The sequence below is a fragment of the Impatiens glandulifera genome, chromosome 7 (genome assembly GCF_907164915.1).
Source record: "Impatiens glandulifera chromosome 7, dImpGla2.1, whole genome shotgun sequence".
In the NCBI taxonomy this organism is placed as follows: Eukaryota; Viridiplantae; Streptophyta; class Magnoliopsida; order Ericales; family Balsaminaceae; genus Impatiens; species Impatiens glandulifera.
In genome coordinates this window covers 46448379-46471830 of record NC_061868.1, presented here as the reverse complement: position 1 = coordinate 46471830, position 23452 = coordinate 46448379, and the positions used below count along the sequence as shown (strand labels likewise).

General features: G+C 31.6%; 3 protein-coding genes, 1 long non-coding RNA gene and 1 other non-coding gene across 5 annotated transcripts; 2 read left to right on the top strand and 3 right to left on the bottom strand.

Moving 5' to 3' along the window:
• Positions 1–306: 306 nt before the first annotated feature.
• LOC124945610 (clathrin interactor EPSIN 1) lies at positions 307–7817 on the bottom strand. Its single transcript, XM_047486071.1, has 11 exons — positions 7629–7817; positions 7486–7537; positions 5970–6049; positions 5790–5868; positions 5334–5417; positions 5088–5233; positions 4751–5002; positions 4018–4175; positions 2625–2815; positions 1352–1811; positions 307–822 (listed from the first exon to the last, which is right to left on the bottom strand). Exons 1-11 carry the CDS (start codon positions 7667–7669, stop codon positions 584–586), a joined length of 1782 nt encoding a protein of 593 aa, XP_047342027.1. The 5' UTR covers positions 7670–7817; the 3' UTR covers positions 307–583.
• A 2022-nt stretch (positions 7818–9839) lies between these two features.
• LOC124910443 (phosphoinositide phospholipase C 6-like) lies at positions 9840–13605 on the top strand. Its single transcript, XM_047451087.1, has 7 exons — positions 9840–10344; positions 10626–10822; positions 11747–12352; positions 12447–12564; positions 12677–12829; positions 12912–12998; positions 13077–13605. Exons 1-7 carry the CDS (start codon positions 10006–10008, stop codon positions 13443–13445), a joined length of 1869 nt encoding a protein of 622 aa, XP_047307043.1. The 5' UTR covers positions 9840–10005; the 3' UTR covers positions 13446–13605.
• Positions 13606–13656: 51 nt separating this feature from the next.
• TRNAL-UAA lies at positions 13657–13739 on the bottom strand. The gene has a single exon. It is a non-coding gene; the product is annotated as a tRNA-Leu (tRNA).
• Positions 13740–15141: 1402 nt separating this feature from the next.
• LOC124946017 lies at positions 15142–19627 on the top strand. Its single transcript, XR_007100005.1, has 2 exons — positions 15142–15247; positions 19029–19627. It is a non-coding gene; the product is annotated as an uncharacterized LOC124946017 (long non-coding RNA).
• On the bottom strand, positions 17545–21676 carry LOC124946016 (synaptotagmin-4-like). Its single transcript, XM_047486564.1, has 13 exons — positions 21558–21676; positions 21381–21485; positions 21184–21234; positions 20951–21071; positions 20744–20865; positions 20467–20568; positions 20250–20324; positions 19927–20006; positions 19482–19632; positions 19168–19398; positions 18254–18550; positions 18059–18172; positions 17545–17755 (listed from the first exon to the last, which is right to left on the bottom strand). The coding sequence occupies exons 1-13, from the start codon at positions 21660–21662 to the stop codon at positions 17609–17611; spliced, it is 1701 nt and encodes a 566-aa protein (XP_047342520.1). The 5' UTR covers positions 21663–21676; the 3' UTR covers positions 17545–17608.
• Positions 21677–23452: the final 1776 nt, after the last annotated feature.

Here is a 23452-nt window from a genome sequence, read left to right as displayed (position 1 = left end):
AAAATTTAATAAATAAAAATAAATTTATTGGATTATCTATTTTAAATATTAACTAATTTTGATATATTGTAATACATTTTTATTTTATTTAATGTATTTTAATTTAAGGGAATAATATTTAAATTAATTTTTATTATTTAAAAAAATAAAAGTGAATATTTTTAAAAAGTCGACAATTTGATAGAGGGAAGGAAAAAGATGGACAGTACGAGATCTAAATACCTAATTTTAAATTTTAATTTATCTGCATGTTTCATTAGACATTAACATTATAGATACCAAGAACAAACATTAACATTATAGATATTAGATAGCAACAACAAATATATAAAATATTTTATCATCCACTATACGATAATTCTCCGGTTTTCCAGTTAAACTAGAACATCGGGGTAACCGTAAAAGCCTCTGTTTACTTGTAAAATGAATACACATTGAGCTCAAAAGTACATATCTCCAAACTCACACAAATAGTAATCGAATCCAGAACTCCTAGAAGAATAATACATGTCCTGTAAAAATGGAATTTGAGTAAATTTGATTTTCAGTATATAGAAGAAATTTACCATCCCATCAAAAGTAACTATTTCATGTGGCTGCCGCCATATGGTGGATATTGTTGACCACCAATGCTAAGGCTAGAGAAGAAGTTATCGTCGTCAATTCCTCCTCCACTTAACCCTGACATTGGGGTAAATCCTGATTTACCCGGACCCGATGATCCACTACCAATGGCTCTACCACTCATGTAAAATGAGGTTTCATCTGAACCGTCTGATAATCCCCCCACCACACCTACATCAGCTAAAGACACCTTCTTGGCTGTGTTCAGAAAAAGAGACAATCAAGTTAATAGATCATAGAAATAAATTACTTATTTATTTTTTAGTAAAATTTTTATTGCAGCTTTCTATAGCTGCTAACAAACAAACACACACACAGACAGACAAAAAAAAAACAGAAATCTCGAAAGATAACACACCGTATTACTTAATCTGAAAAATTATGTGTTTATTTGACAAGTGTTACATACAATAACTTAATTATTCAGATTCAGCTTAAATTAAACAGCTTACCTCTATGCATGACTTAACTAGTAGCATAGTACATGCAAAAGATAACTTTAATACTACAAATATTAATTAAATCATGTCAGTAATGGGTAAACGTAAAATAGTCTTTAAATACTTTTCCGTATTTAGTTTCACATTTGATCAAATCAACTTCATACCCATTACTTAAAATTGAGTTATGTTCATTTGATTTATTCAATATTTATTTATCAAACACACCCTTAAACCAAAGATAATCAGCAAAAAATAAGTAATTTAGGCATAAAAAGAAAACTTACGTGCAGATATATTGAGATCAATTAGTCCACGGCTTAGAGAGTCGGCCCATATTCCAGATTTTACTTGGAAAGTATCCTTGTTTGACGAACCCTTAAGCTCAGTTGACGGTTTTCCAGTCAAGTTATCATCATTTTTCCGAGACTCAACTGAAACTGAGTCAGTATGAGAAGACAGTGGACCAAAAGGATCAGAGCCATCAAAATTATTTAGTGGGACTGCAGAAAACGGATCAAATATGGTAGCCTCCGATGATGGTTTAGCTTTGCTCTTCTCACTTTGCTCTACTACTGCCTCATGAACAGCGAAAAGATCTGCTGCGGGTGGAGGAATCTTGGTAGATGTTACAGATTGTGGAGCAAAGAGAGTTGGAATCTTGGTAGATGTTACAGATTGTGGGGCAAAGAGAGTTGGAATCTTGGTAGATGTTACAGATTGTGAAGCAAAGAGATCAACTGGCATCTGCACAAGGAACACACTTTTTCACTTAACTGAAAATATGTACTATATATTTTAAGGAAACAAATCTTTAGAGATCAAAATTAAATCTCATCACTATGCGAAAAACAAATTAGTAAAACAAAATTAGTAAGGGATATCCGTTTACCTTAGAGCTTGTTTGATCTTGGGTTATTTGAAAAAAAATGTTTGGTAAAGAAAGTGGATTATTTGGGTTAAATTACAAAAATGTCTTTTTATATTTAAAATTTAAATTTTATAAAAAAATAATATTATGGTATTTTTGTTGATGAATTTTGATAGATGATGTGATTAAGGACTTTTTGAAATAATCAAATAATCCAAGATCAAACAAGTTAAAAATTGTCATTGGGTTAATATTGGTTTCAACATTATTTGTCTTTCTTATCTTCTCTTGTAGCCTATAAGGCATAGTAAAGTAAGGCTCTTGTTAAATGACTTTTAAAAGTCTCTTTTACTGCCAATTAGTGCAAAATCTTAGGCCTCATTAGGGCTTTGGTCTACCGGACCGTCTGTAGGGCTATATATAAAGTAAATAACCTTATGCCTCGCTAGGGTTTGGGTCCACCAGACCATCAATCGGGCTAACATCCTTTACAAAGTTGGTAAGGCATGTTAAGCTCTTGGTCCAACATGCCAACAGTTTTTTTCAGTCGGTATGAACCAATAAAATGATAATTGAACTTGAGATCTCAACCTCTTAGTTCAAGACTCTTGCCACTTGAACTCTACTGGGTGGGTTTATTTCAAAACTTATCATGCACCTTTTATTGTGAAAGAGGGAAGAGGACTAACCCGATTCTGAGAACTTCCCCCAACTTCTGGAAGGGGTGGCGTAGATATAAATGTTGCGTCAGCAAACAGATCAACCTCTTCTGCAACTACAGTTGGCGATTCTTGAGTAACAGATATAGGAGTATCCATTAAGTCACCAAGCAAACTTTCTCCAAACAGATCCACTTGTTTAGAGTTTCCAGTTGCAGGTTCTGTCAAAAAGGCAATATAAGAATGAGAATAGAAACAAAGACCATCTTATAGTCTACTAATAAACATGAAAGAATCAGGTTTAAAATTGCAATCTCAGAGAGTCGGACTTCAAAGTTTCAATGCAGCCTTTGCATTAGGTCAATCAATTGCAGAAAAAACATAAGAGCTGAAAATCCCTTTTTTTTTTTACTAATTTAGAATTAGAAAATGAAGAAAAACATCATGGATAAGAAGAGAAAAAAGGCAAGGTTCTTTGGGCTTCTATGCCGTATTATATTTCAGGCTCAAAAGCACACATGGTTGATTATAGATATATATTAAATAATAAGGATTAGTGGCAAATTAGTAAATAGGAGTAGATGACAATCTTGTAAAATTGTGGGTGAAGCATATAAATACCTATACTGGCACCTGTATTCTCTCTTCTACTCATCTCTTCTTCTTGAGCTTCCCTTCTTTTTTAAAACCCTATTCTATTACACAACAAACAGTCTTCTTTCTCTTTGCACTAACTTTCGTTTTCGCGCAAGCCCTAACTGAAGCTTTTAACTTGTCCACAACAAGTTTATACAATTTTTTTCTGTCCTCTTTTCTCTGTTTTTGTACATCCAACCTATTCTATAGGTTTCATTTTTTATACTTTGTGAAATCTTCTCTAATCCTCCTCTGTTCATAATTAACCTCGAAACTCACTCTAAGTCAACAAATAATTATTCTATAATGTACAAGTTCAGATTACATATGTATTCATCAACTGTAATAGACCAGGGGTACAAATCGGATCAAATTCTGAACTATCAGTGCTAACCAAGTATACTAATTGACCAACTTAAATACTTATCTAGTAAAACTCAAAGTTATCTTCATAAAGTAAACAAATAATATTCACAAATGACAAAATACAGGTTCTTCGGGCATAAATTTATTGTGTCAAATTGTATTACAGTTCAAATGTGTATCCAAAATAAAGGCCTCTCGGCATTTGAAATGGGAAGTTGAAAATTTGTTCCATGAAGACCATAATGATATTGCCTCTATTAATATATGGAACCAACCATTGCTAAGAAACAGTTCATGCACAAGGAATAAAAAATATCATATAAAAAAAGAGGATGTGCTAATAACAAATCCAACATATAAAACAAGACTGATTAATTATATAGAAAGGGAAAAAACAATTCTATTTAAGTCAGGATTTTACTCTGGGAGGCAGTTCCTCGCGGATCGAAGTCATCAAAATCATCATAGTTGTTTGATGTCGCAGCTGAGTTCTTTGAGGTAACTGAGGTATAGTTATCAGAGATGCCACTTACTGCTACGGGCTTCGATGCACCAGATGCAGAGCTATCTTGAGCCTTGCTGAAAAACAAGATTCTTTGTCGGTTGCAAAACGGACATATAAACAGTGTATCTGGGGGAATCGATACGTTTTACTCTACAACTAAGGAAAAGTAGGAGCATAAGGTGTGCATGTTAAGGTCGTATGATACTAAGCACCTGAATCTAGGAGCTCTAGTTGACTAAAGGAAGAAGGAACAACCACGCTGAGGATAAAGCATGAGCAACATGTGTGAGAGAAGCATGAGTACATTGTTACTTAATGAGGGGATCATACTCTACCAAGAAATTTAAAACATGAAGTAGATAGAGCAACAGTGGAATTGGAGTAGCAGCACAGTTACTGGCAAGAGAATAAGCCACTACCATCATGATATTTCCTCTACATTTTAAGTTGTTTGCTTTGGATTACAAACAAAATTTTGGCATTATTATGGTATTAATTATTTGTAAAATAATATGTTATTTTACTGAAACAAGCCCATGTTATTATGACCGGAAAGCTCAATGGCGTTTTTTCAATATAGTTTCAGCAAACTTCATCCAAGAACTAAAAGCTCATTTCAAGAATATAAATTCACATTAGTAACACAAACCTGCTCTGACGTGTAGATCCCCTCTTTGAGAAGCTCCCTTTATTATCTCTTGTATCTCCTTTATGTGACTTGGAATAAGTAGTCCGATCAACCATGTCTTCACCATAATGATTTTTCTCCTTATCTTTGGATGTGTCACCATCGTTGGTACTACCAAAGCCTCCATATTTATTGCTGCTCTCGAAACTGCTACTACCAAATGAGGGTGCACCTGATTTGTATGTTATGCCTGATGAAGAAAGGCCAACGTACCTAGCAAATACAAAATAGAAATAGGGTCTCCAGAGAAAATGAGAGTAGATGTAAGTTTTGTTGTGAATTTAGATGTTAGCTATACTTATCACGGTTTGAAGCAGCTTTATTTCTAACTTCCTGTATTTTGTCTTTATCATTCAGAAGAGCTACAATATTTTCAGCCTTCTTCCTGACATTGATTCCCATATCCTTCCCGCTAGGTTCAACATATTCAAAGCTTGAGAGTGACTACAATTGTCGGAAAAGTGAATTAAGTGAAGGGTTATGTATGGGGTTTTTTGTCTAATATAAGAACTGTATTGCATTAAACTCAAAAACGAAAGCTTACAGATATTTGATAAGTATGTTCTATTATATCATCAACAGCTCGTTCTGATCCATGCGAAACCAGATACTCTATAACAGTCAATGCCTGGTAAAGAAAATTATGAAAATGAAAAGAAAAGCTAGCAATGTCTATTAAAAGTCCATATGATGTGGAAAGAAATAAATAGAAGAGTCTTTGAAGGGAAAAGTTTTGGGTACGCTGTCTCAAATGATTCATGTTACACGCATTCGCTTCATTCCGGAAAAGGGGGCTGTACGGGATGGGAATTTTCCGATCTTATTGGTATTTAAAATTCTTACGTTGTTGTTTTTTATTTTCTTCTTTGCTTTTTTCCCTTTATAACGTTTGAACGCGTCTTGCGATCTTTTAAATAAAAAGTTGACCTTTTAAAAAAATATCCATACAGGTTCAACATTATACATTATTTTTGAATGCGATGTGGAAACTATGACATACCTTATAGACATAACGCCAGTTCCGGCCAGTCTCAGTTAATCTTGTCCAGAGGACATTCATCACAATCTGACATTCTGAGCTACGCAGCACAACAAAAACAGATTAGCAACATAAAATATTAATCTCTTCTTCTGAAGAAAGAGTAATAAAATAGTGTGAAAAGCTAAGTAAATGGAATACTATTTTTTGGTTCCTTGAGCTATCTCTGCTAATGCAGAACCATGAGGACCCCATGGCTGCTCATCAGTTGCATCCAACACCTGAATTAATGTTAAAACAGTCTTAAAATCGGTGCATTATGTAATAATACTGCTTAAATGTTGAAGAATGGAGAAGTGGAATACCATAACAAATTATTTCACAGTATATTTCTAAGGGAAATAAAAATATTTCTGTCAAGATTTTTAGTCCAGAGAAAATATCCACATATAGGAGTCTTAATGTCTGACACGTGAGGTTTAAAATCTGATATGCTATTTACTCCTAACAAATACGTCAATCAGACAACAAAATTTCATGTCTTGTACAGACTTGATGAACGTAATCCCTGATTTTCAACCAGAAGGAATATATAACAAGCAATATAGGAACAAGAAGATGAAGCTTGTGCTCAGGAAAGGATGAAAGAGAATGATCTGGGAAATATTTTTCATTTCGTTCATTTAAGGAATACAACCACCTCAGTTCCATCTAATAATTCTTTATTTATCTTTTTGTGACAGCTGAGTATGGATAAACATCCTCCAATCTCGAGAAGCTCTTGTTACTGTTAGAATGACTTTTGTCAGCTAGAGATCTGTAGCATCTAGGTAATCGTTATACCTACCCCTTCACATGTAATAGCTAAACAGCACAGAAAATGCATGTGATAATTTCTTACAAGTAAGAAATATATTTCAGTAAAAAAGACAAAACAACATAAATAAGTAAAATGATGCATCAATTCAAAGTTTAAATCTATATTGGCCTACTTATACTTCAATTAAATTAGAGTATTAATACACCTTATTGGAATAAGTAAAAAGTGTTCCATGTAACTAATACTTTGGATTACTACCTATTAACATATAGCATATGTTTGGTAGGTGGAAATATATTGTGCGATGTCATGGTTATCTCCACAATATGATACTTATTTATCTATTTTCCCTTTCCCCTTTTATTAACTTCAAATTCCATTTTTCAAGTCAAAAATTGCGTGCACAATAAAGGTTTGTGAGTGTTTAAATGCTAAAAAAAGGTTAAAGAATAAAAGATCTCAAAAAGGTGGCACTAATGAATGAAATCAAAGATAACAAACACATAAAGATTGAATTACACATATGGTTATATTCCCTTGCAACCACCACATTGATAATACAAGTACTGATTCACGTAATATTCAAAACTCTATCTGAAGCACTAAAGAACAATATTATCTAATATTCTGCAAATTAATCAATAATGACAATCCAATTTTCATCCAGATCAAAGGTTCCCTAAGTAATTCATCTTACACGCATAACAATTGCTGCATATTAATTGATGGAAAATACCGGATGTGCTACTAACTTCCTTTGAAGTTAGTATTCCACTTACAGAGTTTCAAATAACGCATAAGTATATCTTTCCATAAAGGTAGAGAAATTGCAGAATTCTATTCAACAATTAGCAATACTAACACCATAATTCGGAACAAATAGCAAGATATCATTACCTTTTGTTCCATCTCGGGAACCTTCAAAACTTTCAAGTTCACCTCCCTCTTTCTGCGATCAGGATACATAAATTAACCACAGATCCAATCAAAATGAGATCAGTTGAGCGAAATTATATAAGGACCACGACTGCAAATCTTACATTTCGCGGACCGTCTGATCGAATACCTTCATGAAATCCATGGTTGAATCTACGGGAAAAACAAAAATTGGAAGCAAGACGATGTCAATTATGCTGCTGGTATGAGCTATCAAAGATCAGATGATTCAGATCTAAAGAAACTGAAGTGATAATTGAATCTCTCTTGAAGCCTTACAGATAGAGAAACCAACAGGAAGTATCGAAGTAGGACAGAGAGAGAAATGGGCTCGTATTTTTAAATTGGAAATTGGGCTCGTATTTTTAAATTGGAAATTGGGCTCGAATTTTTAAATTTGGAAATTGGGCTGGGATATGACTATCAAGTCTAGCCCAAGTTTAGTTGAAAATAATTATTTGATTTCTGAACATTTTATAAGATAATTATATTTAAATTATGAGAAATGAGCCACATGTGCAGAAAGATAAAAAAAAAATTATTATTTAAACAAAAAAATCAAACAAGTCATTTGCAGGAATTTTATTTGAAAAAAAAAAAATTGGTCGGGAGATTTTTGTGACCATGTGAAAGTAAGAAAAACAAAATTATTTTTTTTTAGTAAAAATGTTTATGGGAGTTTTTTTTTTTCTAATACGGTCATGTTCGACTGCTTTTAAATTATAAATATTATTAAAACATAATTTCACTTGGAAAAAAATTATATTTAAATTAACTATAATTTAATTTTAATATTTATTCATATATATTACAATTAGAAATAAGAGTTAACCAGATGTTTCCTCATTAAAAAAAACAATTCCAAAAATAAGACAAATGACTATAATAATAAGCAGCCTCAATTTTCCACGACAACTATTATATAATAAATAGAAAAGGACATGAACAAGACGAAACTATTAAAAAAAGGTTTCCGTTCAAGTAAAATAAAGTTCTTATGAGAATTTTAAACTTGAAGCATTATATTTTTTGAGTTATTTTAATTTATTTGTTGCTATAATTGATGTTAAACGATAATTTTACACGTTTCATTGTAGATTTATTTTTTGATCTTCGTCCGGGGCAAATCTATGAAGGGCTCGTCCATCAAAAAAATAAATAAAAAAATTATGAAACAAATGTGACATTATTTATAAAATTTTTATTTTTGTAAATTTAATACTTTTTTTTATCTATTATTTTTTTTTTTAAAAATGACAAAACTTATTTTTGTCCATCCTCGTTTTAAACAAATTTTTATATCTCAAATATCCTCATGCGTCTTCGTCTTCGGACCAATAATGAAAATAGTTTTTCTTAAAAAAAAAAAAAAAAAAAAAAAAAAAAAAAAAAAAAAAAAAAAAAAAAAAACTGTCTCAATATTCAAGACTTTAGCTTTGGTTGTTGTGATTTTGCTCACATCTCTTTCATTCAAGACTTCTATTTTGGTCTTTTATCTTTTTCATTAATATTTATCTTTTGAACTTTGACTCATTATATATATATATATATATATATATATATATATATATATATATATATAATAAGATTACTTCAGATTTCACTGTATTTAATAACTTAAACAACTTAATATAAATAAAATAATTTGTTTTTGGTCACCAATAGAGACAGATCTAGACGTGGTGGCTCATCTAATATTTTTAATAAAATTAATTCTAATTATAAATTTTTTCAATCTAATTCATGTAAAATATTTAATTACCAAACATCTATACATAAAGTAAAAATATTTTAAAGATTATATTAGTGATCCAATAAAAAAATCAGAATTATTGTACATTGACCCAAAAGGTTTTGGACTATGTTATAGTTTGAGAAAATTTAATTTTAATTATACTTTATTAAAGTTGCTATATACAAAATAATAACAAGTAGATACCGACAAGGAAACCCAAAAGAGCTTGTTTGATCTGGGTTTTTTTGTGATTTTTTTTTATAGATTTTATCCATTTCTTTTACAAATTCTGTCACTTTCATATCTTTTAAATTAATAACTAAAATACCTTTATTTTATTTTAAAACATTTTTTTTAACAAAATTTTAAAAAATCCTTAAATAACCAAACTATTACAAGTGAAGGGGGAGAAAAAAAAATAAAAGAAAAAGATCCAATTAGGAAACGCCACGTGTCTAACCCAACTAATAACGATTTAATCTTTATTTTGTTCCCCGATTAAAGTAAACTATATATATATATATATAAATCTCTCTCACACACTGACACACACACACAATACAATTGTTTTCATAATACCAACTGGATTCAATTTTCAACAACCAATTTGAAATGGACAATTTGCAGGTTATTTCAGAAATCAACCATAATTGAAAAAGTCATCAACAACGCGCTTCAAAGGAAGTCCAGATCGTTACATAAATACACTACATACATACATGAATTCATGATCCATCTATTAAGAAATGGATGGGAAAATCGGGAGCAAGAGCATGAACTACAAGATGTTCGGATGCTTCAATCGGAAGTTCAAGATCAGCGAGGCGCAACCGCCGTCGGAAGTCGCGGATGCTTTCGCAAAGTATACTGACGGTGACTCTCATATGTCGGCTGATCAGTTCCATCGCTTTCTCCTTGAGTGTCAAGAAGAAACGCATTCTACTGTATCCGATGCCGAACGGATCGTTCATGAAATTCTTCATCGACGACATCATCTCACCGAGTTTGCTCGCCATAATCTCACGCTAGACGATTTCTTTCATTATTTCTTCTTCGAGGATCTAAACGGACCTATCAGATCGCAGGTTTAATTAAATTCATCTTGACTTTAACAAATTACTAGTTTAAATCAGGACATTCATGATAGGCTGATAGCAATCAATAGATGTCATTATTTTAATTTGATTCATTCATTCATTCATTCATTGAAATTAGCGTTTCCTTTCGTCACTATTCTTTGATTAACCAACTCTACAGTTTAAAAATGTAAGAGATAGTTCAAGAATTATTGTCAATGGATGCTTTCTTTATTACAGTAAATGATTATATGAGATTTTGCTTTTTTCACTCTTGATAAAAATTTCAGGTGCACCATGACATGAATGCTCCATTGCAACATTATTTCATTTACACAGGACATAATTCCTACTTGACTGGAAACCAATTGAGTAGCGACTGTAGTGATTTGCCGATTATAAAGGCGTTACAAAGGGGAGTTAGAGTAATAGAATTGGATATATGGCCTAATTCTGCAAAAGATGATATTGATGTTCTTCATGGAAGGTATGTATGAATGAATGTTTATTCAGGATTCACAATAATATATATACACTTTTTTGTGATTTACTTGCTCCAAATTTCCTAAATCCTACATAAATGTCTATAAATCCTACCTTGTCTTATTGATGATCTATGTGAATGTGCTGCCTAGAAAATTCATTTCATTACAATTTGCAAATTACAATCTAGGCTAGTCATATAAGTTAACTTATGACAAGTCCCACAAGTTAATTTTGGCATATGTACCACAAGTTAACTTATTACTTTAGTGTTAAGCATCATATCCAAAGACACTAGTGTTATCCCTTTAGAAGAAACTCTAGCAAGACTATATCAATCAAGTGGTTCGCCACTTTGCGAAACTCAATGACGTCTTTGAGAATTTCGATAACAACCCCCTGTTCCACGATTGGCCACTCAATTTTAGTGGCATCAGATTCTTCCATAACTGATTTTCTAGTCTTAATATATTACTTGGTCTCATAATTTGATCCTTTTTTGAGAAACGTGACTCTGAAGTACAATCAGTTTCTATGGTCTATATCCTTGGATTGTTTATAGATTCTGCTAATGGTCACCTGTCACATATTTTGCACATATGATATGAGCCCAGTATGTTTTAATTGCATATGATTTTTTTTTGTTAACCTCTTGGAGGATAGAAACACTCCCAATGAGAAATTGCCTAATTTCTTGTATTTTGCTTTGTCTTGTTGCTTACTGACATTAAAGAAAAGGAATTCTTTTTTTGGTAAGAAAAAAGCAGGTTGGGTAAGACACAGGCTGAATGATCTAAAATTTTTTAGACACAGATTTGCTTTTGTTTGGTATAAAATGTAGTTGAATTTTAAGATGGATCATTAGTGTAAGATTTTAAGCTTGATTTTAGGGCAATATGTTTTAACAAGATGAAATATCTGAAAACAGGACACTTACTTCTCCAGTGACACTGATCAAATGCCTGAGGTCCATTAAAGAGTATGCCTTTGTTAGATCCCCATATCCACTGATTATAACATTGGAGGATCATCTAACTGCAGACCTTCAGGAAAAAGTTGCACATATGATTACAGAAACTTTTGGCGAGCTATTGTATTACAGAGAGTCAGGATGTTTGGAAGAGTTCCCTTCTCCAGAAGCCTTGAAACATCGCATTATTATCTCAACCAGGCCTCCAAAAGTTCTCGAAGCTGAACGTCCAAAGGTAAAAGAAAGTAGTGGGGCAGAAAGGGAGTTGGATGTATCATTTTCCAAAAAAGAAAAGGAGTTGGTTGAGGAAGAAGCAGCATCTGAACCAGATGTTAATGACGGGGATGACAGTGAAGAGGATGATGGAGACATCAACGACTGTGATAGTAAAGGCTGCAAAACAGGAGCACCTGAATACATGCGTCTTATTGCACTTCATGCAGGAAAACCCAAGAATGGGCTTAGAGAAGCTTTAAAAATTGTAGTAGACAAGGTCAAGCGTCTCAGTTTGAGTGAACAAGCCCTTGAAAGAGCAGCAGAGAATTATGGCACTGATGTTGTGCGGTAAACATCCTTTTTTATTTACTTTTCTTCCTTCTCTGGGTTGTGTGTCTGAATCAACTTTTTTTGATGTTTTTAAAATATTGTCCTTAATTAGGTTTACTCAGAAAAATTTCCTGAGAATTTACCCCAAGGGTACCCGTGTAACCTCCTCCAATTTCAAGCCAATAACTGCCTGGATGCATGGAGGTCAGATGGTTGCATTTAATATGCAGGTCAGTTTCATGCTTTTGTCTCTTTTTGTAATAAAATTTTATTTATCCTATTTGGAATTTGGAAACCAAATATTTTGTCTCAACAATGTTTTAATGTTATATTTTTGAACAGGGTTATGGTAAATCTCTTTCTATGATGCAAGGAATGTTTAGATCTAATGGAGGGTGTGGTTATCTTAAGAAGCCTGATTTCCTTTTAACAAAACACCCAAATAACGATGTATTTGATCCAAAAGTTACCCAGCCTGTAAAAAAGATTTTAAAGGTAAAGTGAATCCATTTATCCATATATGTATACAAATTCAGTCTATTATTATTATGAATATTAATTGTGTATAAACAAACAGGTGAAAGCTTACATGGGGGATGGTTGGAGTCAAGATTTTAGCCCAAGACATTTTGATACATTCTCACCACCAGATTTCTACACAAAGGTTAGCAAAGTTACAATTTGTTTTGTTTATGAAAATGGAAGAGATGGATATATCTGATTGTATTTGGTATGGTTTCAGTTCTACATAATAGGAGTTCCAGCAGATATAGGAAAGAAGAAAACAAGGATAATTGAGGATGATTGGGTTCCTGTTTGGAACGAGGAGTTCTCATTCCCTCTTACGGTTCCAGAGCTAGCATTGCTTCGGATTGAGGTTCGGGAACATGACAGGTCGGAGAAGGATGATTTTGGTGGGCAGACATGTTTGGCCATATCTGAGCTGAAACCTGGAATTCGGGCAGTACCACTTTATGATAAGAAGGGTGAGAAGTTTAAATCTGTTAAACTTCTCATTGAATTTCGACTTGAAGTGCAGCATTCACATTCACATCCAGATCAGGTTACTACAATTCCTTCAATTAATTCGACCACTAGCACTAAAGAGTGAGTGATTGAGACAATAAAATGTCAATAAATTTATTTGTATTTGTGTTTGATTAAATCGCGTGATTCCATCTGAATTCATGTAAGGATGAGGAATATTACAGAAAAAATACCAATTTTTTTTATTCCCCTCTTGTGATATGTTCATGCACTACTGAGATTATTCTATTGCTGTGCAGTAATATTTTTTTTTTGAAATTGTCCAAAAATAAAATTGCTGGCTATGGGGTTCGAACCCATGCGCACTGATGTGCAGAAGATCTTAAGTCTTCCCCCTTAACCTCTCGGGCAAACCAGCTGATGTTTAAAAGTGTTGAAATTGTCATTTTTAACATATTACAGTGATGAGTATATATTATTGAAATCAAATATTAGATATTGATATCTTTGGTCATATTATTTTTAGTTATAAATTTTTTTATTTGAACTTTGTAAGACTAGAATATCTTATTTGGAATAGTTATTACAATTTTTAAGTAAAAATTTATCTTGTGATTTTCGATTTTTAACACAACTATTGTCATTTAAATTATTTTAGTCTGTGTTATTACGATTTTTCAATTAAATAATATTTTCAATTAAGTTTATCTTAACAAATGGTTAATTCAACTCAAATAGTTGATGCCTATCTCTTAGATTTTCAAGAAAACTAAGTAGTTTAAGTAAAGATAAATAACAAAGATTTGTATCATCAAAATTTAGTTCTCACACCGTTAACAAACTAATTAAACATTCCTTACTAACATTGAAATAGTCAACCAAGGACCTATATTATTCAATTAAACTTTCAACCCTACAAGTCCTTCAAAATTATTTATTTGAAATTTTCTTAAAATTCTATTTATAACTTGTTACAATAATCTAAATAGAACAATTGATGAATGTCTGAAGCTACTAAGATAAATATTACAAATGATATAACAAATTGAAAAAGATTAAATTAAAATGGATGATTTGAAACAATTGAATTAATAAGCTAATCGAATCAAATATAACGCTCAAGGGGGTGATTTGAGACTTTTGTACAAGTTAAAGGATCAAATGAGCATTTTTTTTCTAACAAGAAATGCATATAGCAAAAAATTCAGATTTCAGACCAAAATTTGTAGCGCCAATGGCGGAGGTCCATTCACAACAGTCCTCGCCGTAACCGCCGCTTCATCAACACCATCGGCGCTCCTCCTTTTCACAGACGAGATCCAAGTATCAGGCGATATCGCCGGCGTCAATGCAGAACGCGAAGGAACAGTGATATCATTAGATCGCCGCGGTGGCGATGCCGGAAGCCTATCGGCGAATTTATCACTCTCCGGATACTTTCCATCATCGAAATTGAGAGCGTAACTTCTCGGATCATAACTGAAATCGGCGGAATGACGACGGCCGTTACGTCCGATGATCCGCGGTGTGAGTTGACGGTTTTTGGATTGTTTGAGATCTAACGAATTATTATTATTATTATTATTATCATGTGGCTTAGAATGGAACCAAGAGGAAGGTGACCATTTAGGGCTTCCTGAAGGAGATGATGATGATGAGATCTCGAAGGAATGGAAACGAGGACTGAAACAGCTTGATAATCTCTTCAATGCCGGTTTCTTTCGCTTCACTGTAGGGGAAGCGCCTTTATCTCTAATTCCATCCTGCATTGTAAAGATTGGGGGTAATATCTTCTCTGTTTCTTCTATATGCTGTTAATAATGGAGAATAAGAATCAAATTCAGGGGGTTTTCCTTTCAGATTTAGATTTAGATTCAGATGATGAAGATGGAGAGGAAATTGGGATGCGAAACCAACGCTTGAGAGGTAAACTTCATTCTCAACCGCCCATTATAATTACTGATTCTAACTAAATTGAATCTCTAACTGGTAAAAACTTTATCTTATCTACTTTTGGATATAAAACAAATATACCGCATCCAATGCCTATTGTTATGATTTATGACCAATCAAGATAATTTAATGGAAATAAATATATATAATATAGATAGCAATTTCCAACTAAATGTAACCTTATAATATATATTATCACAAAACTAGAACAAAATTACCAACTAGAACATTGGTTTATGTTGGATTACTATTTGACTTTTGTAGAGTTACTCTTGATATTATCCTAATATTGGACAAATTTGTTATATTTAATTTAACAAACAATATTTATTATAAATTACGAACAATATTTAATTTACCTACGAACATCCACATCCTATGTCTGATATTCGTAGGTACTCGATAGTAGAGTTCGAGTATTTTAAATCGGGTTTTGGGAGGGGAGAATGTTCTCGCTCGGGTACAAGGACAAGATGAAGAGGGTGCGAATTCAAAACCCAATACCCAACTATAATAGTATTAAAAGTATTTTTTTCATTAAAACTTAATGTCACTTTTCATATTCTTCATCATTACAAATATCATCATAAATACATTATTTAACTTAGTCTTATTCATATTCCACTCAAAATATCATCATAAATACACTCCATTCAATTTTTAAACTTTTTGTATTTCTAAAAAAATATTTTTATACATAAATCTTGATTTCAACTCTAATTTAATAACAAAATATTACTTCTCTCATTATTCTTCATATTTAATATTTTAACTTTTGTATGTAATATTTTTATTTGTATTTTTAACATTCGATATTACTAATTTTAAAATGATTTATTATAATTATGTTTATTTTTTTTAATCTTTATAATCTTAAAATAAATTTTTTAATCGGATAATAAAGTGCCCGTCAGATATCATACCCGACGAATCGAAAATGAGAATAAAAGTAAAAATACCCGTTATCGTTATGTTCGAATGTTAAAATACAAATTGGGTTCGGGATCCCATTCATAATTATGGCAATACTTTTATTAAAATAAATTTTAACATCAAAACAATTGATTAATTTTATTTATAAAAGTAGTATTATAATATACTAGCATTTAGTCCGTGCATTTGCACGAGTAATAATATAAAAAACCGTGAAAAAAATTACGGATAACATTTTTAATTTTATTTTTAACCGTTTTAAATTTATGGGTGGGTCAACACATAATCCGACCCAAGTATGCATTTACTCAACATTATTATATATTAGTTAGTTAAAAAGTTGAACTTATATTAATATTAAAACGTCCCGTATTTATCAAATTTGGTGTTTGAATTTAATATATAAAGTCTTTGTACCCTAGTTGGTTAAAGAGTTATACTTGTTTTGTTAGGTTGCAAGTTCGAAACATACCTCTAGTATTTTTAATTTTATTTTTAACCGTTTTAAATTTTAAAACGGGTAAACCCACAATCCGACCCAAGTATCCAAATTAACCACAGCTCTCGACCCGGCAATCCGGACACTTTAAAAATTAAGCATCATTATATATATATAGATTAGTTAGTTAAAAAGTTGAACTTATATTAATGTTAAAACGTCCCGCGTTTATCAAATTTGATGTTGAATTTAAAATATAAAGTCTTTGTAGCCTAGTTGGTTAAAGAGTTGTACTTGTTTTGTTAGGTTGCAAGTTCGAAACATACCTCTAGCATTTTTTATTTTATTTTTAACCGTTTTAAATTTAAAAACGGGTAAACCCACAATCCGACCCAAGTATCAAAATTAACCACAGCTCTCGACCCGGCAATCCGGACACTTTAAAAATTAAGCATCATTTTATATATATATATATATATATATATATATATATATATATATATATATATATAACAATTTCTTGAAAATCATATATTTGTTAATTTTACAGTACAACTTTATTAATGATTGAGATATGCAACAAACAACATCCCTCACATGTTCATATTAAGTTTATAAAATTACAAAACTCATTCACATCATCTGAAAATAATTTATAACTTACTCTAAATTTTCCAAATACTACTAAATATATAAACATAGCCCATTCCACATACAAAATAAAAAAGAGTATTAATCAAATAAAAAAATTGTTTCTTTTAGGAGAAACACATAATTATTAATATTTTTTATATATCTTTCCTATTTTACCCCTTTTTTCTCTTTTATCTCTCTAACAAACTTTTTTATATATACTTTTACATTTTTCATCATTGGGGGTAATAGTAGAATAAAAAAACTTATAAATTACAAACCTTATTTCAAATTGGATTATGTTGGAATTAAATAGATTCCAAACAACCCTATGAATCTCGAAATATTGGTCTAGGGTTCCACTTGATGTGCAAATTTAGCTTCCCAGATTTAGTCCCATCTATTGCAAATGTGTCTGTTAATTCTCCTTCCAATATTGCCCTTGTTAGTGTCATAATAACTTTCCCCATCTTATCCTGAAACACAAAGAAGGAAAGAAAATTCACATTTTTTTTTTAGATTCAGGCTAGTGAAAAAAATAAAATTCCAAAGCGATATAACATGGCAGTTATAACCGTCAACAAAACTAAATCGCCACAAAAAAAAAAACTCCTAACATAACAACATCAAACAGCTCAAAATAAAGACATTGGAAATCAAAATTCAACCATGCATTGTTGGAAAATAATTAGTTAGATTTTGTTTTTTCTTTTGAAACCAGTGTTTATTATATGGAATAAGCTAGCACAACCCTACAGTCATATGGAGAAAACGAATACCTTTCCCAAAATGTCATGATCCCATACTTCTAGTGTTAGTAAATCGTGTAATGCATCCTCAATGACAAAGTCAAATGTTTGGTTCCAAACTGGATTCAAGCTGTTATTTACAACCTGTAATGTAAAAACACAATAAAATTGTAAAAAATTCAGCATGATGAGTAGTGAGCAAGGTAATTAAGAAAATCCACATACCCTGGTCTTATACTTTTGCTCAGATTTCTTGGTGATTAGAATAACAAAAGGATCAGATTTCCCCATCAAATCTACTGATGGCAAGTCATCAGCAGATATCACTGTAACAGATAAAACACCTCGAGCTATTACATCCTTCCTCTTTAAACCACTAGTTCTTACACCATCTGAAGTATCTCCTCCATCGAGTCCAGTTTTAAGGGCCTTCTCTAGTGCAGTTAACCGAAAATCAGGATCGTAAGGACTTGCAAAGATACTTTCAGTACCAATAGGACAATATAAGAGCTCCAAGTGTACCTACAGTCAGGTGAAAAAAACAAAATTATTCAATGTTTTGGATTTAAACCAAATACGTACACATTCAGTCCTATTTTATGTGCTCTTATGAAATGGATGATATGATTCATAAGATCAATTGAATTATAAACATGACCTTGTAAAAAATAGTAATGGAACAGTCTATAATGGTTGCATTAATTAAAGAATAAAACTATTGTTGGTTACCCATATATATAAAACAATCTAACATAAATAAGCTAAGAGTGAACTATATATTTGAGTGGATTCTTAGTGTATTTCATTTAACGAGATTCAACCAACAATGCTTCCATCTATCTTTAGGGAGTCACCAATTATAATGATACTCACAATGTTCCAATGGTCCAGTAATCATAGGTTATAATGTCTTTATTTAAGCGTTAAAAGATTAAAATATCCTTATCCACCAAGTAAATAAACCCTTGCAAAGATGTCAATCATGCTCTACTTTTTGCAGGTGTTTTTAATTCCAGGGTTTTCTAGCACATTTGTAAGTTGTGTTGGTCAGAAGATGGGTGAATGGAAGAGACAAATAACATAAATTAAAGTTAAAAAAATTATTACCAAGATATTTGTTATAGCAGCCAAGCATTTACCTGTCCCCTGTACTTTGTATCCCTCTGAATCTCCAAATCTTTGACTAACTTTAACCATACATCCTTCACTTTACCAGGCTCTAGTTCAAACAATGAAATTTGAGCACAGCCTATGAGCTCACCAGCTTGAACGCCTTCATCATCAAAAACTCTCACTGTCAAGTGTTGTGTTAATGAGTCCTCCACTATAAACTCAAAGTGCTCATTCCAGATTGGATTCAATTGGTTGTTCTGAAGAAATAAATCATTTTTTACATTTCTTCATACACTTGAAACTTGAAAAATTATAAGACATAGGATTTGGATTGTCTTACAATTGTCTTGCTAGTTTGCATTTTCTGTCGCAAAGGACGGATAAATAAGGTAGCATAAGGATCAGACTTTCCTACTATATCTTTATTTGTCAATTCCTTTGCCTGTATAAGCTTTACTTCTAATGTTCCACAAGGTTTTAGCTCCAGGTCACTGAATCATAAGGAACATACAACAAATAATTAATTTCTTCAACTTATGGCAGGAAAAATAACTAACTTCCAATAACCAGAGCAATAAATGCAAGTAATGTGAAATTAATGGTTGATACAGAAAATGATACATATTTACTAATATGGTTTAAAGATACTTAATTTCTAAGTTGTGTGTACCTGTAATTCTGAGGTATATGATCATAATATTTGAAGCTCTATATAAAACTGAACCATTTACAGAGAAGATCAAATATATTTTGCTTGAATGTTTGTGGTTTTCCAAATCACATACCTGTAATCCCCAGGTAATATGGCTATAATATTTCGAACTGGCCAGGTAATCGAGTCTTCCACAGCATCTCGAATAGTCTCCTGTAAAAAAAGTAAAAATATGAGAGAGCTGAAGAAAATGACATTTTGCAGAAAGTAGGTGGGGGGATAGAGGTCCACACTTTCAAATCTCTATTGTCTTAAGAAATGTGGCATTTTTATTATTGCCTAACGTTAATCCCCAAATGTTTTAGAAGAGATTGTAGCCTTAATGAGGTGGTAAAAACAACAGTTTACCCCTATGCAATGTTCAGACAAGGATACAAAAGATAGGACTTTTCAAACCTCGATAGCATCTGAAATTCCCGGAATTGCTGAGATATCCCCACCAATAACCTTAAGTGTAAGATCCATCCTTTTCTATGAACATAATAAAAGTTCATAATTTAAAATAAAATAAAAGATTAGAAAAAGGATGAACATACATAATGATGTGTAGTCATTAGGATTATTATTTTCTACTTGTGAGAGGTTGGTCTTAAAGAAAATGAGGAAACCTAACCTTATCCCTCAGGGAATAACAGACAGCACCAAAGCAAGGAAACTCATCTACAAGTGGTCTGAAAATTAACCTGAAAACTCCTGTGAATGCAATGTTCTTGACCTGGATACACGTTGATGAGGCACAATTTAGTTCAATTCATATCGATCAATAGAGTACACTTGGAACAACATGAAAAGCACCAATTTTGGGATTTGATAAAACATTACAACACTAAAAAGAGAACATTATTGTTACAGTTAGAAAAAGAAGATAAATGAATGGTAATATGTAAAACCTCTATGGGCAATGATACACCAAGTCTTGTTTTGATATCAAGAACAATTTGGGGATTTCCATCCCATTGCATCTCCACTTCAATTGTAATTCCCTTAGCATCACTTTCAAGTATCGTTATTCCTGAAGGAAATCAAATTAAAACGAACAGCTGTTCACATTTCTAATGATAATCCGGATCATCAAATTGAAATTAAACCAATCCCACCTGTAAACTGAGGTGCCACAGTTCCAAGAGTTAATGTTGAGAACTTTAGAGAAGTCAAGACTACTGGTCTATATTGCTCCAGAATAGGCTCAACCGAACTTCGGATTAACTCCGATGCTGCCTATGCCACAATGTGATAAAAGTTCAATTCATAAACTGTAATGCAATGCTTCACTCAATTAATTCTAGAACATAATTAAGGCTAAGATCTTCATATATGGATATAGAATTACCTCATTTATAAATGGCCAAAGTTTCTCAAGTTGCACATTAAGCCAATTAAGCTGCAATGATAATAATAATTATAAAATAAACAAAGTCAGAGAGCAGTCATTGCAATCTCAATCCAGCTTTCAATAGAATCTAGAACCCTAAAAGTCTCTCTGTGTAAGTCAAGAAGTATCTTCCATAAAAAGAGATTACATATGACCTTTTGTTTGTGTGAGAAAACAACCCATGAAGGGTAATTTTCAGCTGGAAGAATCTTCCTCAGATCCTGAACTGTTAACTTAGCAAATGCAGCCACAGTTGCAGCCTTAAACATAAAATTACAAAATCAATATCAATAATAATATCACAATGTAGATAAAAATGGGGGGTAGAATACCAAATCAGAACGACTCTTAGATCGGATACTCTCACAACGAGCGAAGCCAACAATCAAACAGATGCCTAGTGCAATGCCAAGAATCAAACCCAAAAAGAAACCCATATTCTTAATTTGATCCTCAGAGAAATGAAAATGCATGCAACAACAACAAAAAAAGGGTAATCAATCAGGTATGTCGACAATGAGGTCTCAAAACGTGGGATTTTGGCGATGGCGGTCTTATTGATTGGAAATTAGCGTCCATCGATCGATAATACCGACATTTTCGATCAGTTTGTGGCCGCCATTGTTTGAATTGGATTAGAAGATTTTGGAAGGTTTAATCTGGAGGACTCTGCTGCTTTGTAATATCTATCATCCTCCTCCTGCATTCTTCCTCGTACTCTCTCTGCTCTTCTTGCATGCATGCTATACGCATTTTCTTTCTTTTCGAAAATCTTCATATGGTTATTAAAGAAAGAAGGTATAAAGATTATACTTACCCTTATACTATTTCAGAAAGAGTAAATAATCCTTACACACTTTTTCATTAACTTTTTTTTATTGGAGAAATAAATAAATAAATAAATAAATATATATATATATATATATATATATATATATATATATATATATATATATATATATATATAATTAATGCTTAATTTGAATTTAATTGGTTTGAGAGTTATGATTAATTTATATATATATATATATATATATATAAATTAATATTTGAGTCGGATCGAGTATATTTCAAATTTGAAACCTAACCAAAACAAGTACAACCTTTTAACCAACTAAACTAATAAAATTTTATATTTAACACAAAATGTGATGAACGTGCAACATTTCTAACGATATAAATTCAATTTTTTAACTAATATATATATATATATATATATATATATATATATATATATATATATATATATAATGTTTAATTTGAATTTGTTTGATTCGCAGTGTCAAGGGATGTGGTTAATTTGAATATATATATATATATATATATATATATATATATATATATATATATATATATATATATATATATGAGTAAATGAATACTTAGGTTGGATCGTGTGTACTCCCACCTATAAACTTGAAACATTTTAAAATAAAATAAAATGCTAGTACAACCTTTAACCAAGTGTGACTGGGATGTGATTTATCGAGTGATAAGAGGTCGTAACAAATGAGAGTGGTTAAAAAATATGAATCAAATATTTGATTAACCAAAGTATGAGGTCACAATGTTAAATGTTGATTGAGATTGGTGATTGGTTTACTTAGAGATAAAAGAAGTGTGTAAATGTAATTAGGATGTGGTTTGTCGAGGGATAAGAAGCTGATAACAAAGGATCATGAGATCACAAGATTAATGGTCGATTGAAATTAGTGGTTGTTTTGTTGATGGGTAAAAGAAATGTGAAAGTGTGATTGGTGGTTGGTGGTTGGTTTGCCGAGGGATAAGAGGCGTGCGAAAATGTGATTAAGGGCATCTCCAACCCTACTGTAAACTGGGTTTGCAGTAGCCCATTCTCCTCCAACCGGCCTCCAAATCCTCCGCCAAAATGAAGTTCCGGCATATCTAGAGGAAGAAGACGCCATATATGGCGGAAGACTGTTCATGCCTGCAATTATCCAAAATATGTGAAAAGGTCCTTATACTTTTTTATTTTAATTAAAATTTTCTTTAAGTTTTCTTTTATATTAAACATTTATTTAATTATATATATTTATAATCTTTTTGTATTTATTTATAATTTATTTAAGTATTAAATTGTTTTATTTATTTATATTATAAATTTATAATTATAAATAATATTGATAAAAAAATTAACAATTTTCAAAAAATATAAAATAATAATAATTCGTTATATGTTATAAAATTTAAAAAACACACTTAAATT

What these genes read in the sequence shown, in the direction of transcription:
- LOC124946016 (XM_047486564.1), bottom strand. Translation starts at nt 21,662, where the DNA reads ATGGGTTTCTTTTTGGGTTTGATTCTTGGCATTGCACTAGGCATCTGT. An exon ending in TTTGGCCATTTATAAATGAG is followed by an intron (nt 21,072 to 21,183) that starts GTAATTCTATAT and finishes ATTGTGGCATAG; the next exon opens with GCAGCATCGGAGTTAATCCG. An exon ending in ATACAAAGTACAGGGGACAG is followed by an intron (nt 18,551 to 19,167) that starts GTAAATGCTTGG and finishes ACCTGACTGTAG; the next exon opens with GTACACTTGGAGCTCTTATA.
- LOC124945610 (XM_047486071.1), bottom strand. Translation starts at nt 7,669, where the DNA reads ATGGATTTCATGAAGGTATTCGATCAGACGGTCCGCGAAAT. An exon ending in TTCCCGAGATGGAACAAAAG is followed by an intron (nt 6,050 to 7,485) that starts GTAATGATATCT and finishes ACATTAATTCAG; the next exon opens with GTGTTGGATGCAACTGATGA. An exon ending in ACTGGCGTTATGTCTATAAG is followed by an intron (nt 5,418 to 5,789) that starts GTATGTCATAGT and finishes TTTCTTTACCAG; the next exon opens with GCATTGACTGTTATAGAGTA.
- LOC124910443 (XM_047451087.1), top strand. Translation starts at nt 10,006, where the DNA reads ATGGATGGGAAAATCGGGAGCAAGAGCATGAACTACAAGATGTTCGGA. An exon ending in ACGGACCTATCAGATCGCAG is followed by an intron (nt 10,345 to 10,625) that starts GTTTAATTAAAT and finishes TAAAAATTTCAG; the next exon opens with GTGCACCATGACATGAATGC. An exon ending in CTGTAAAAAAGATTTTAAAG is followed by an intron (nt 12,830 to 12,911) that starts GTAAAGTGAATC and finishes ATAAACAAACAG; the next exon opens with GTGAAAGCTTACATGGGGGA.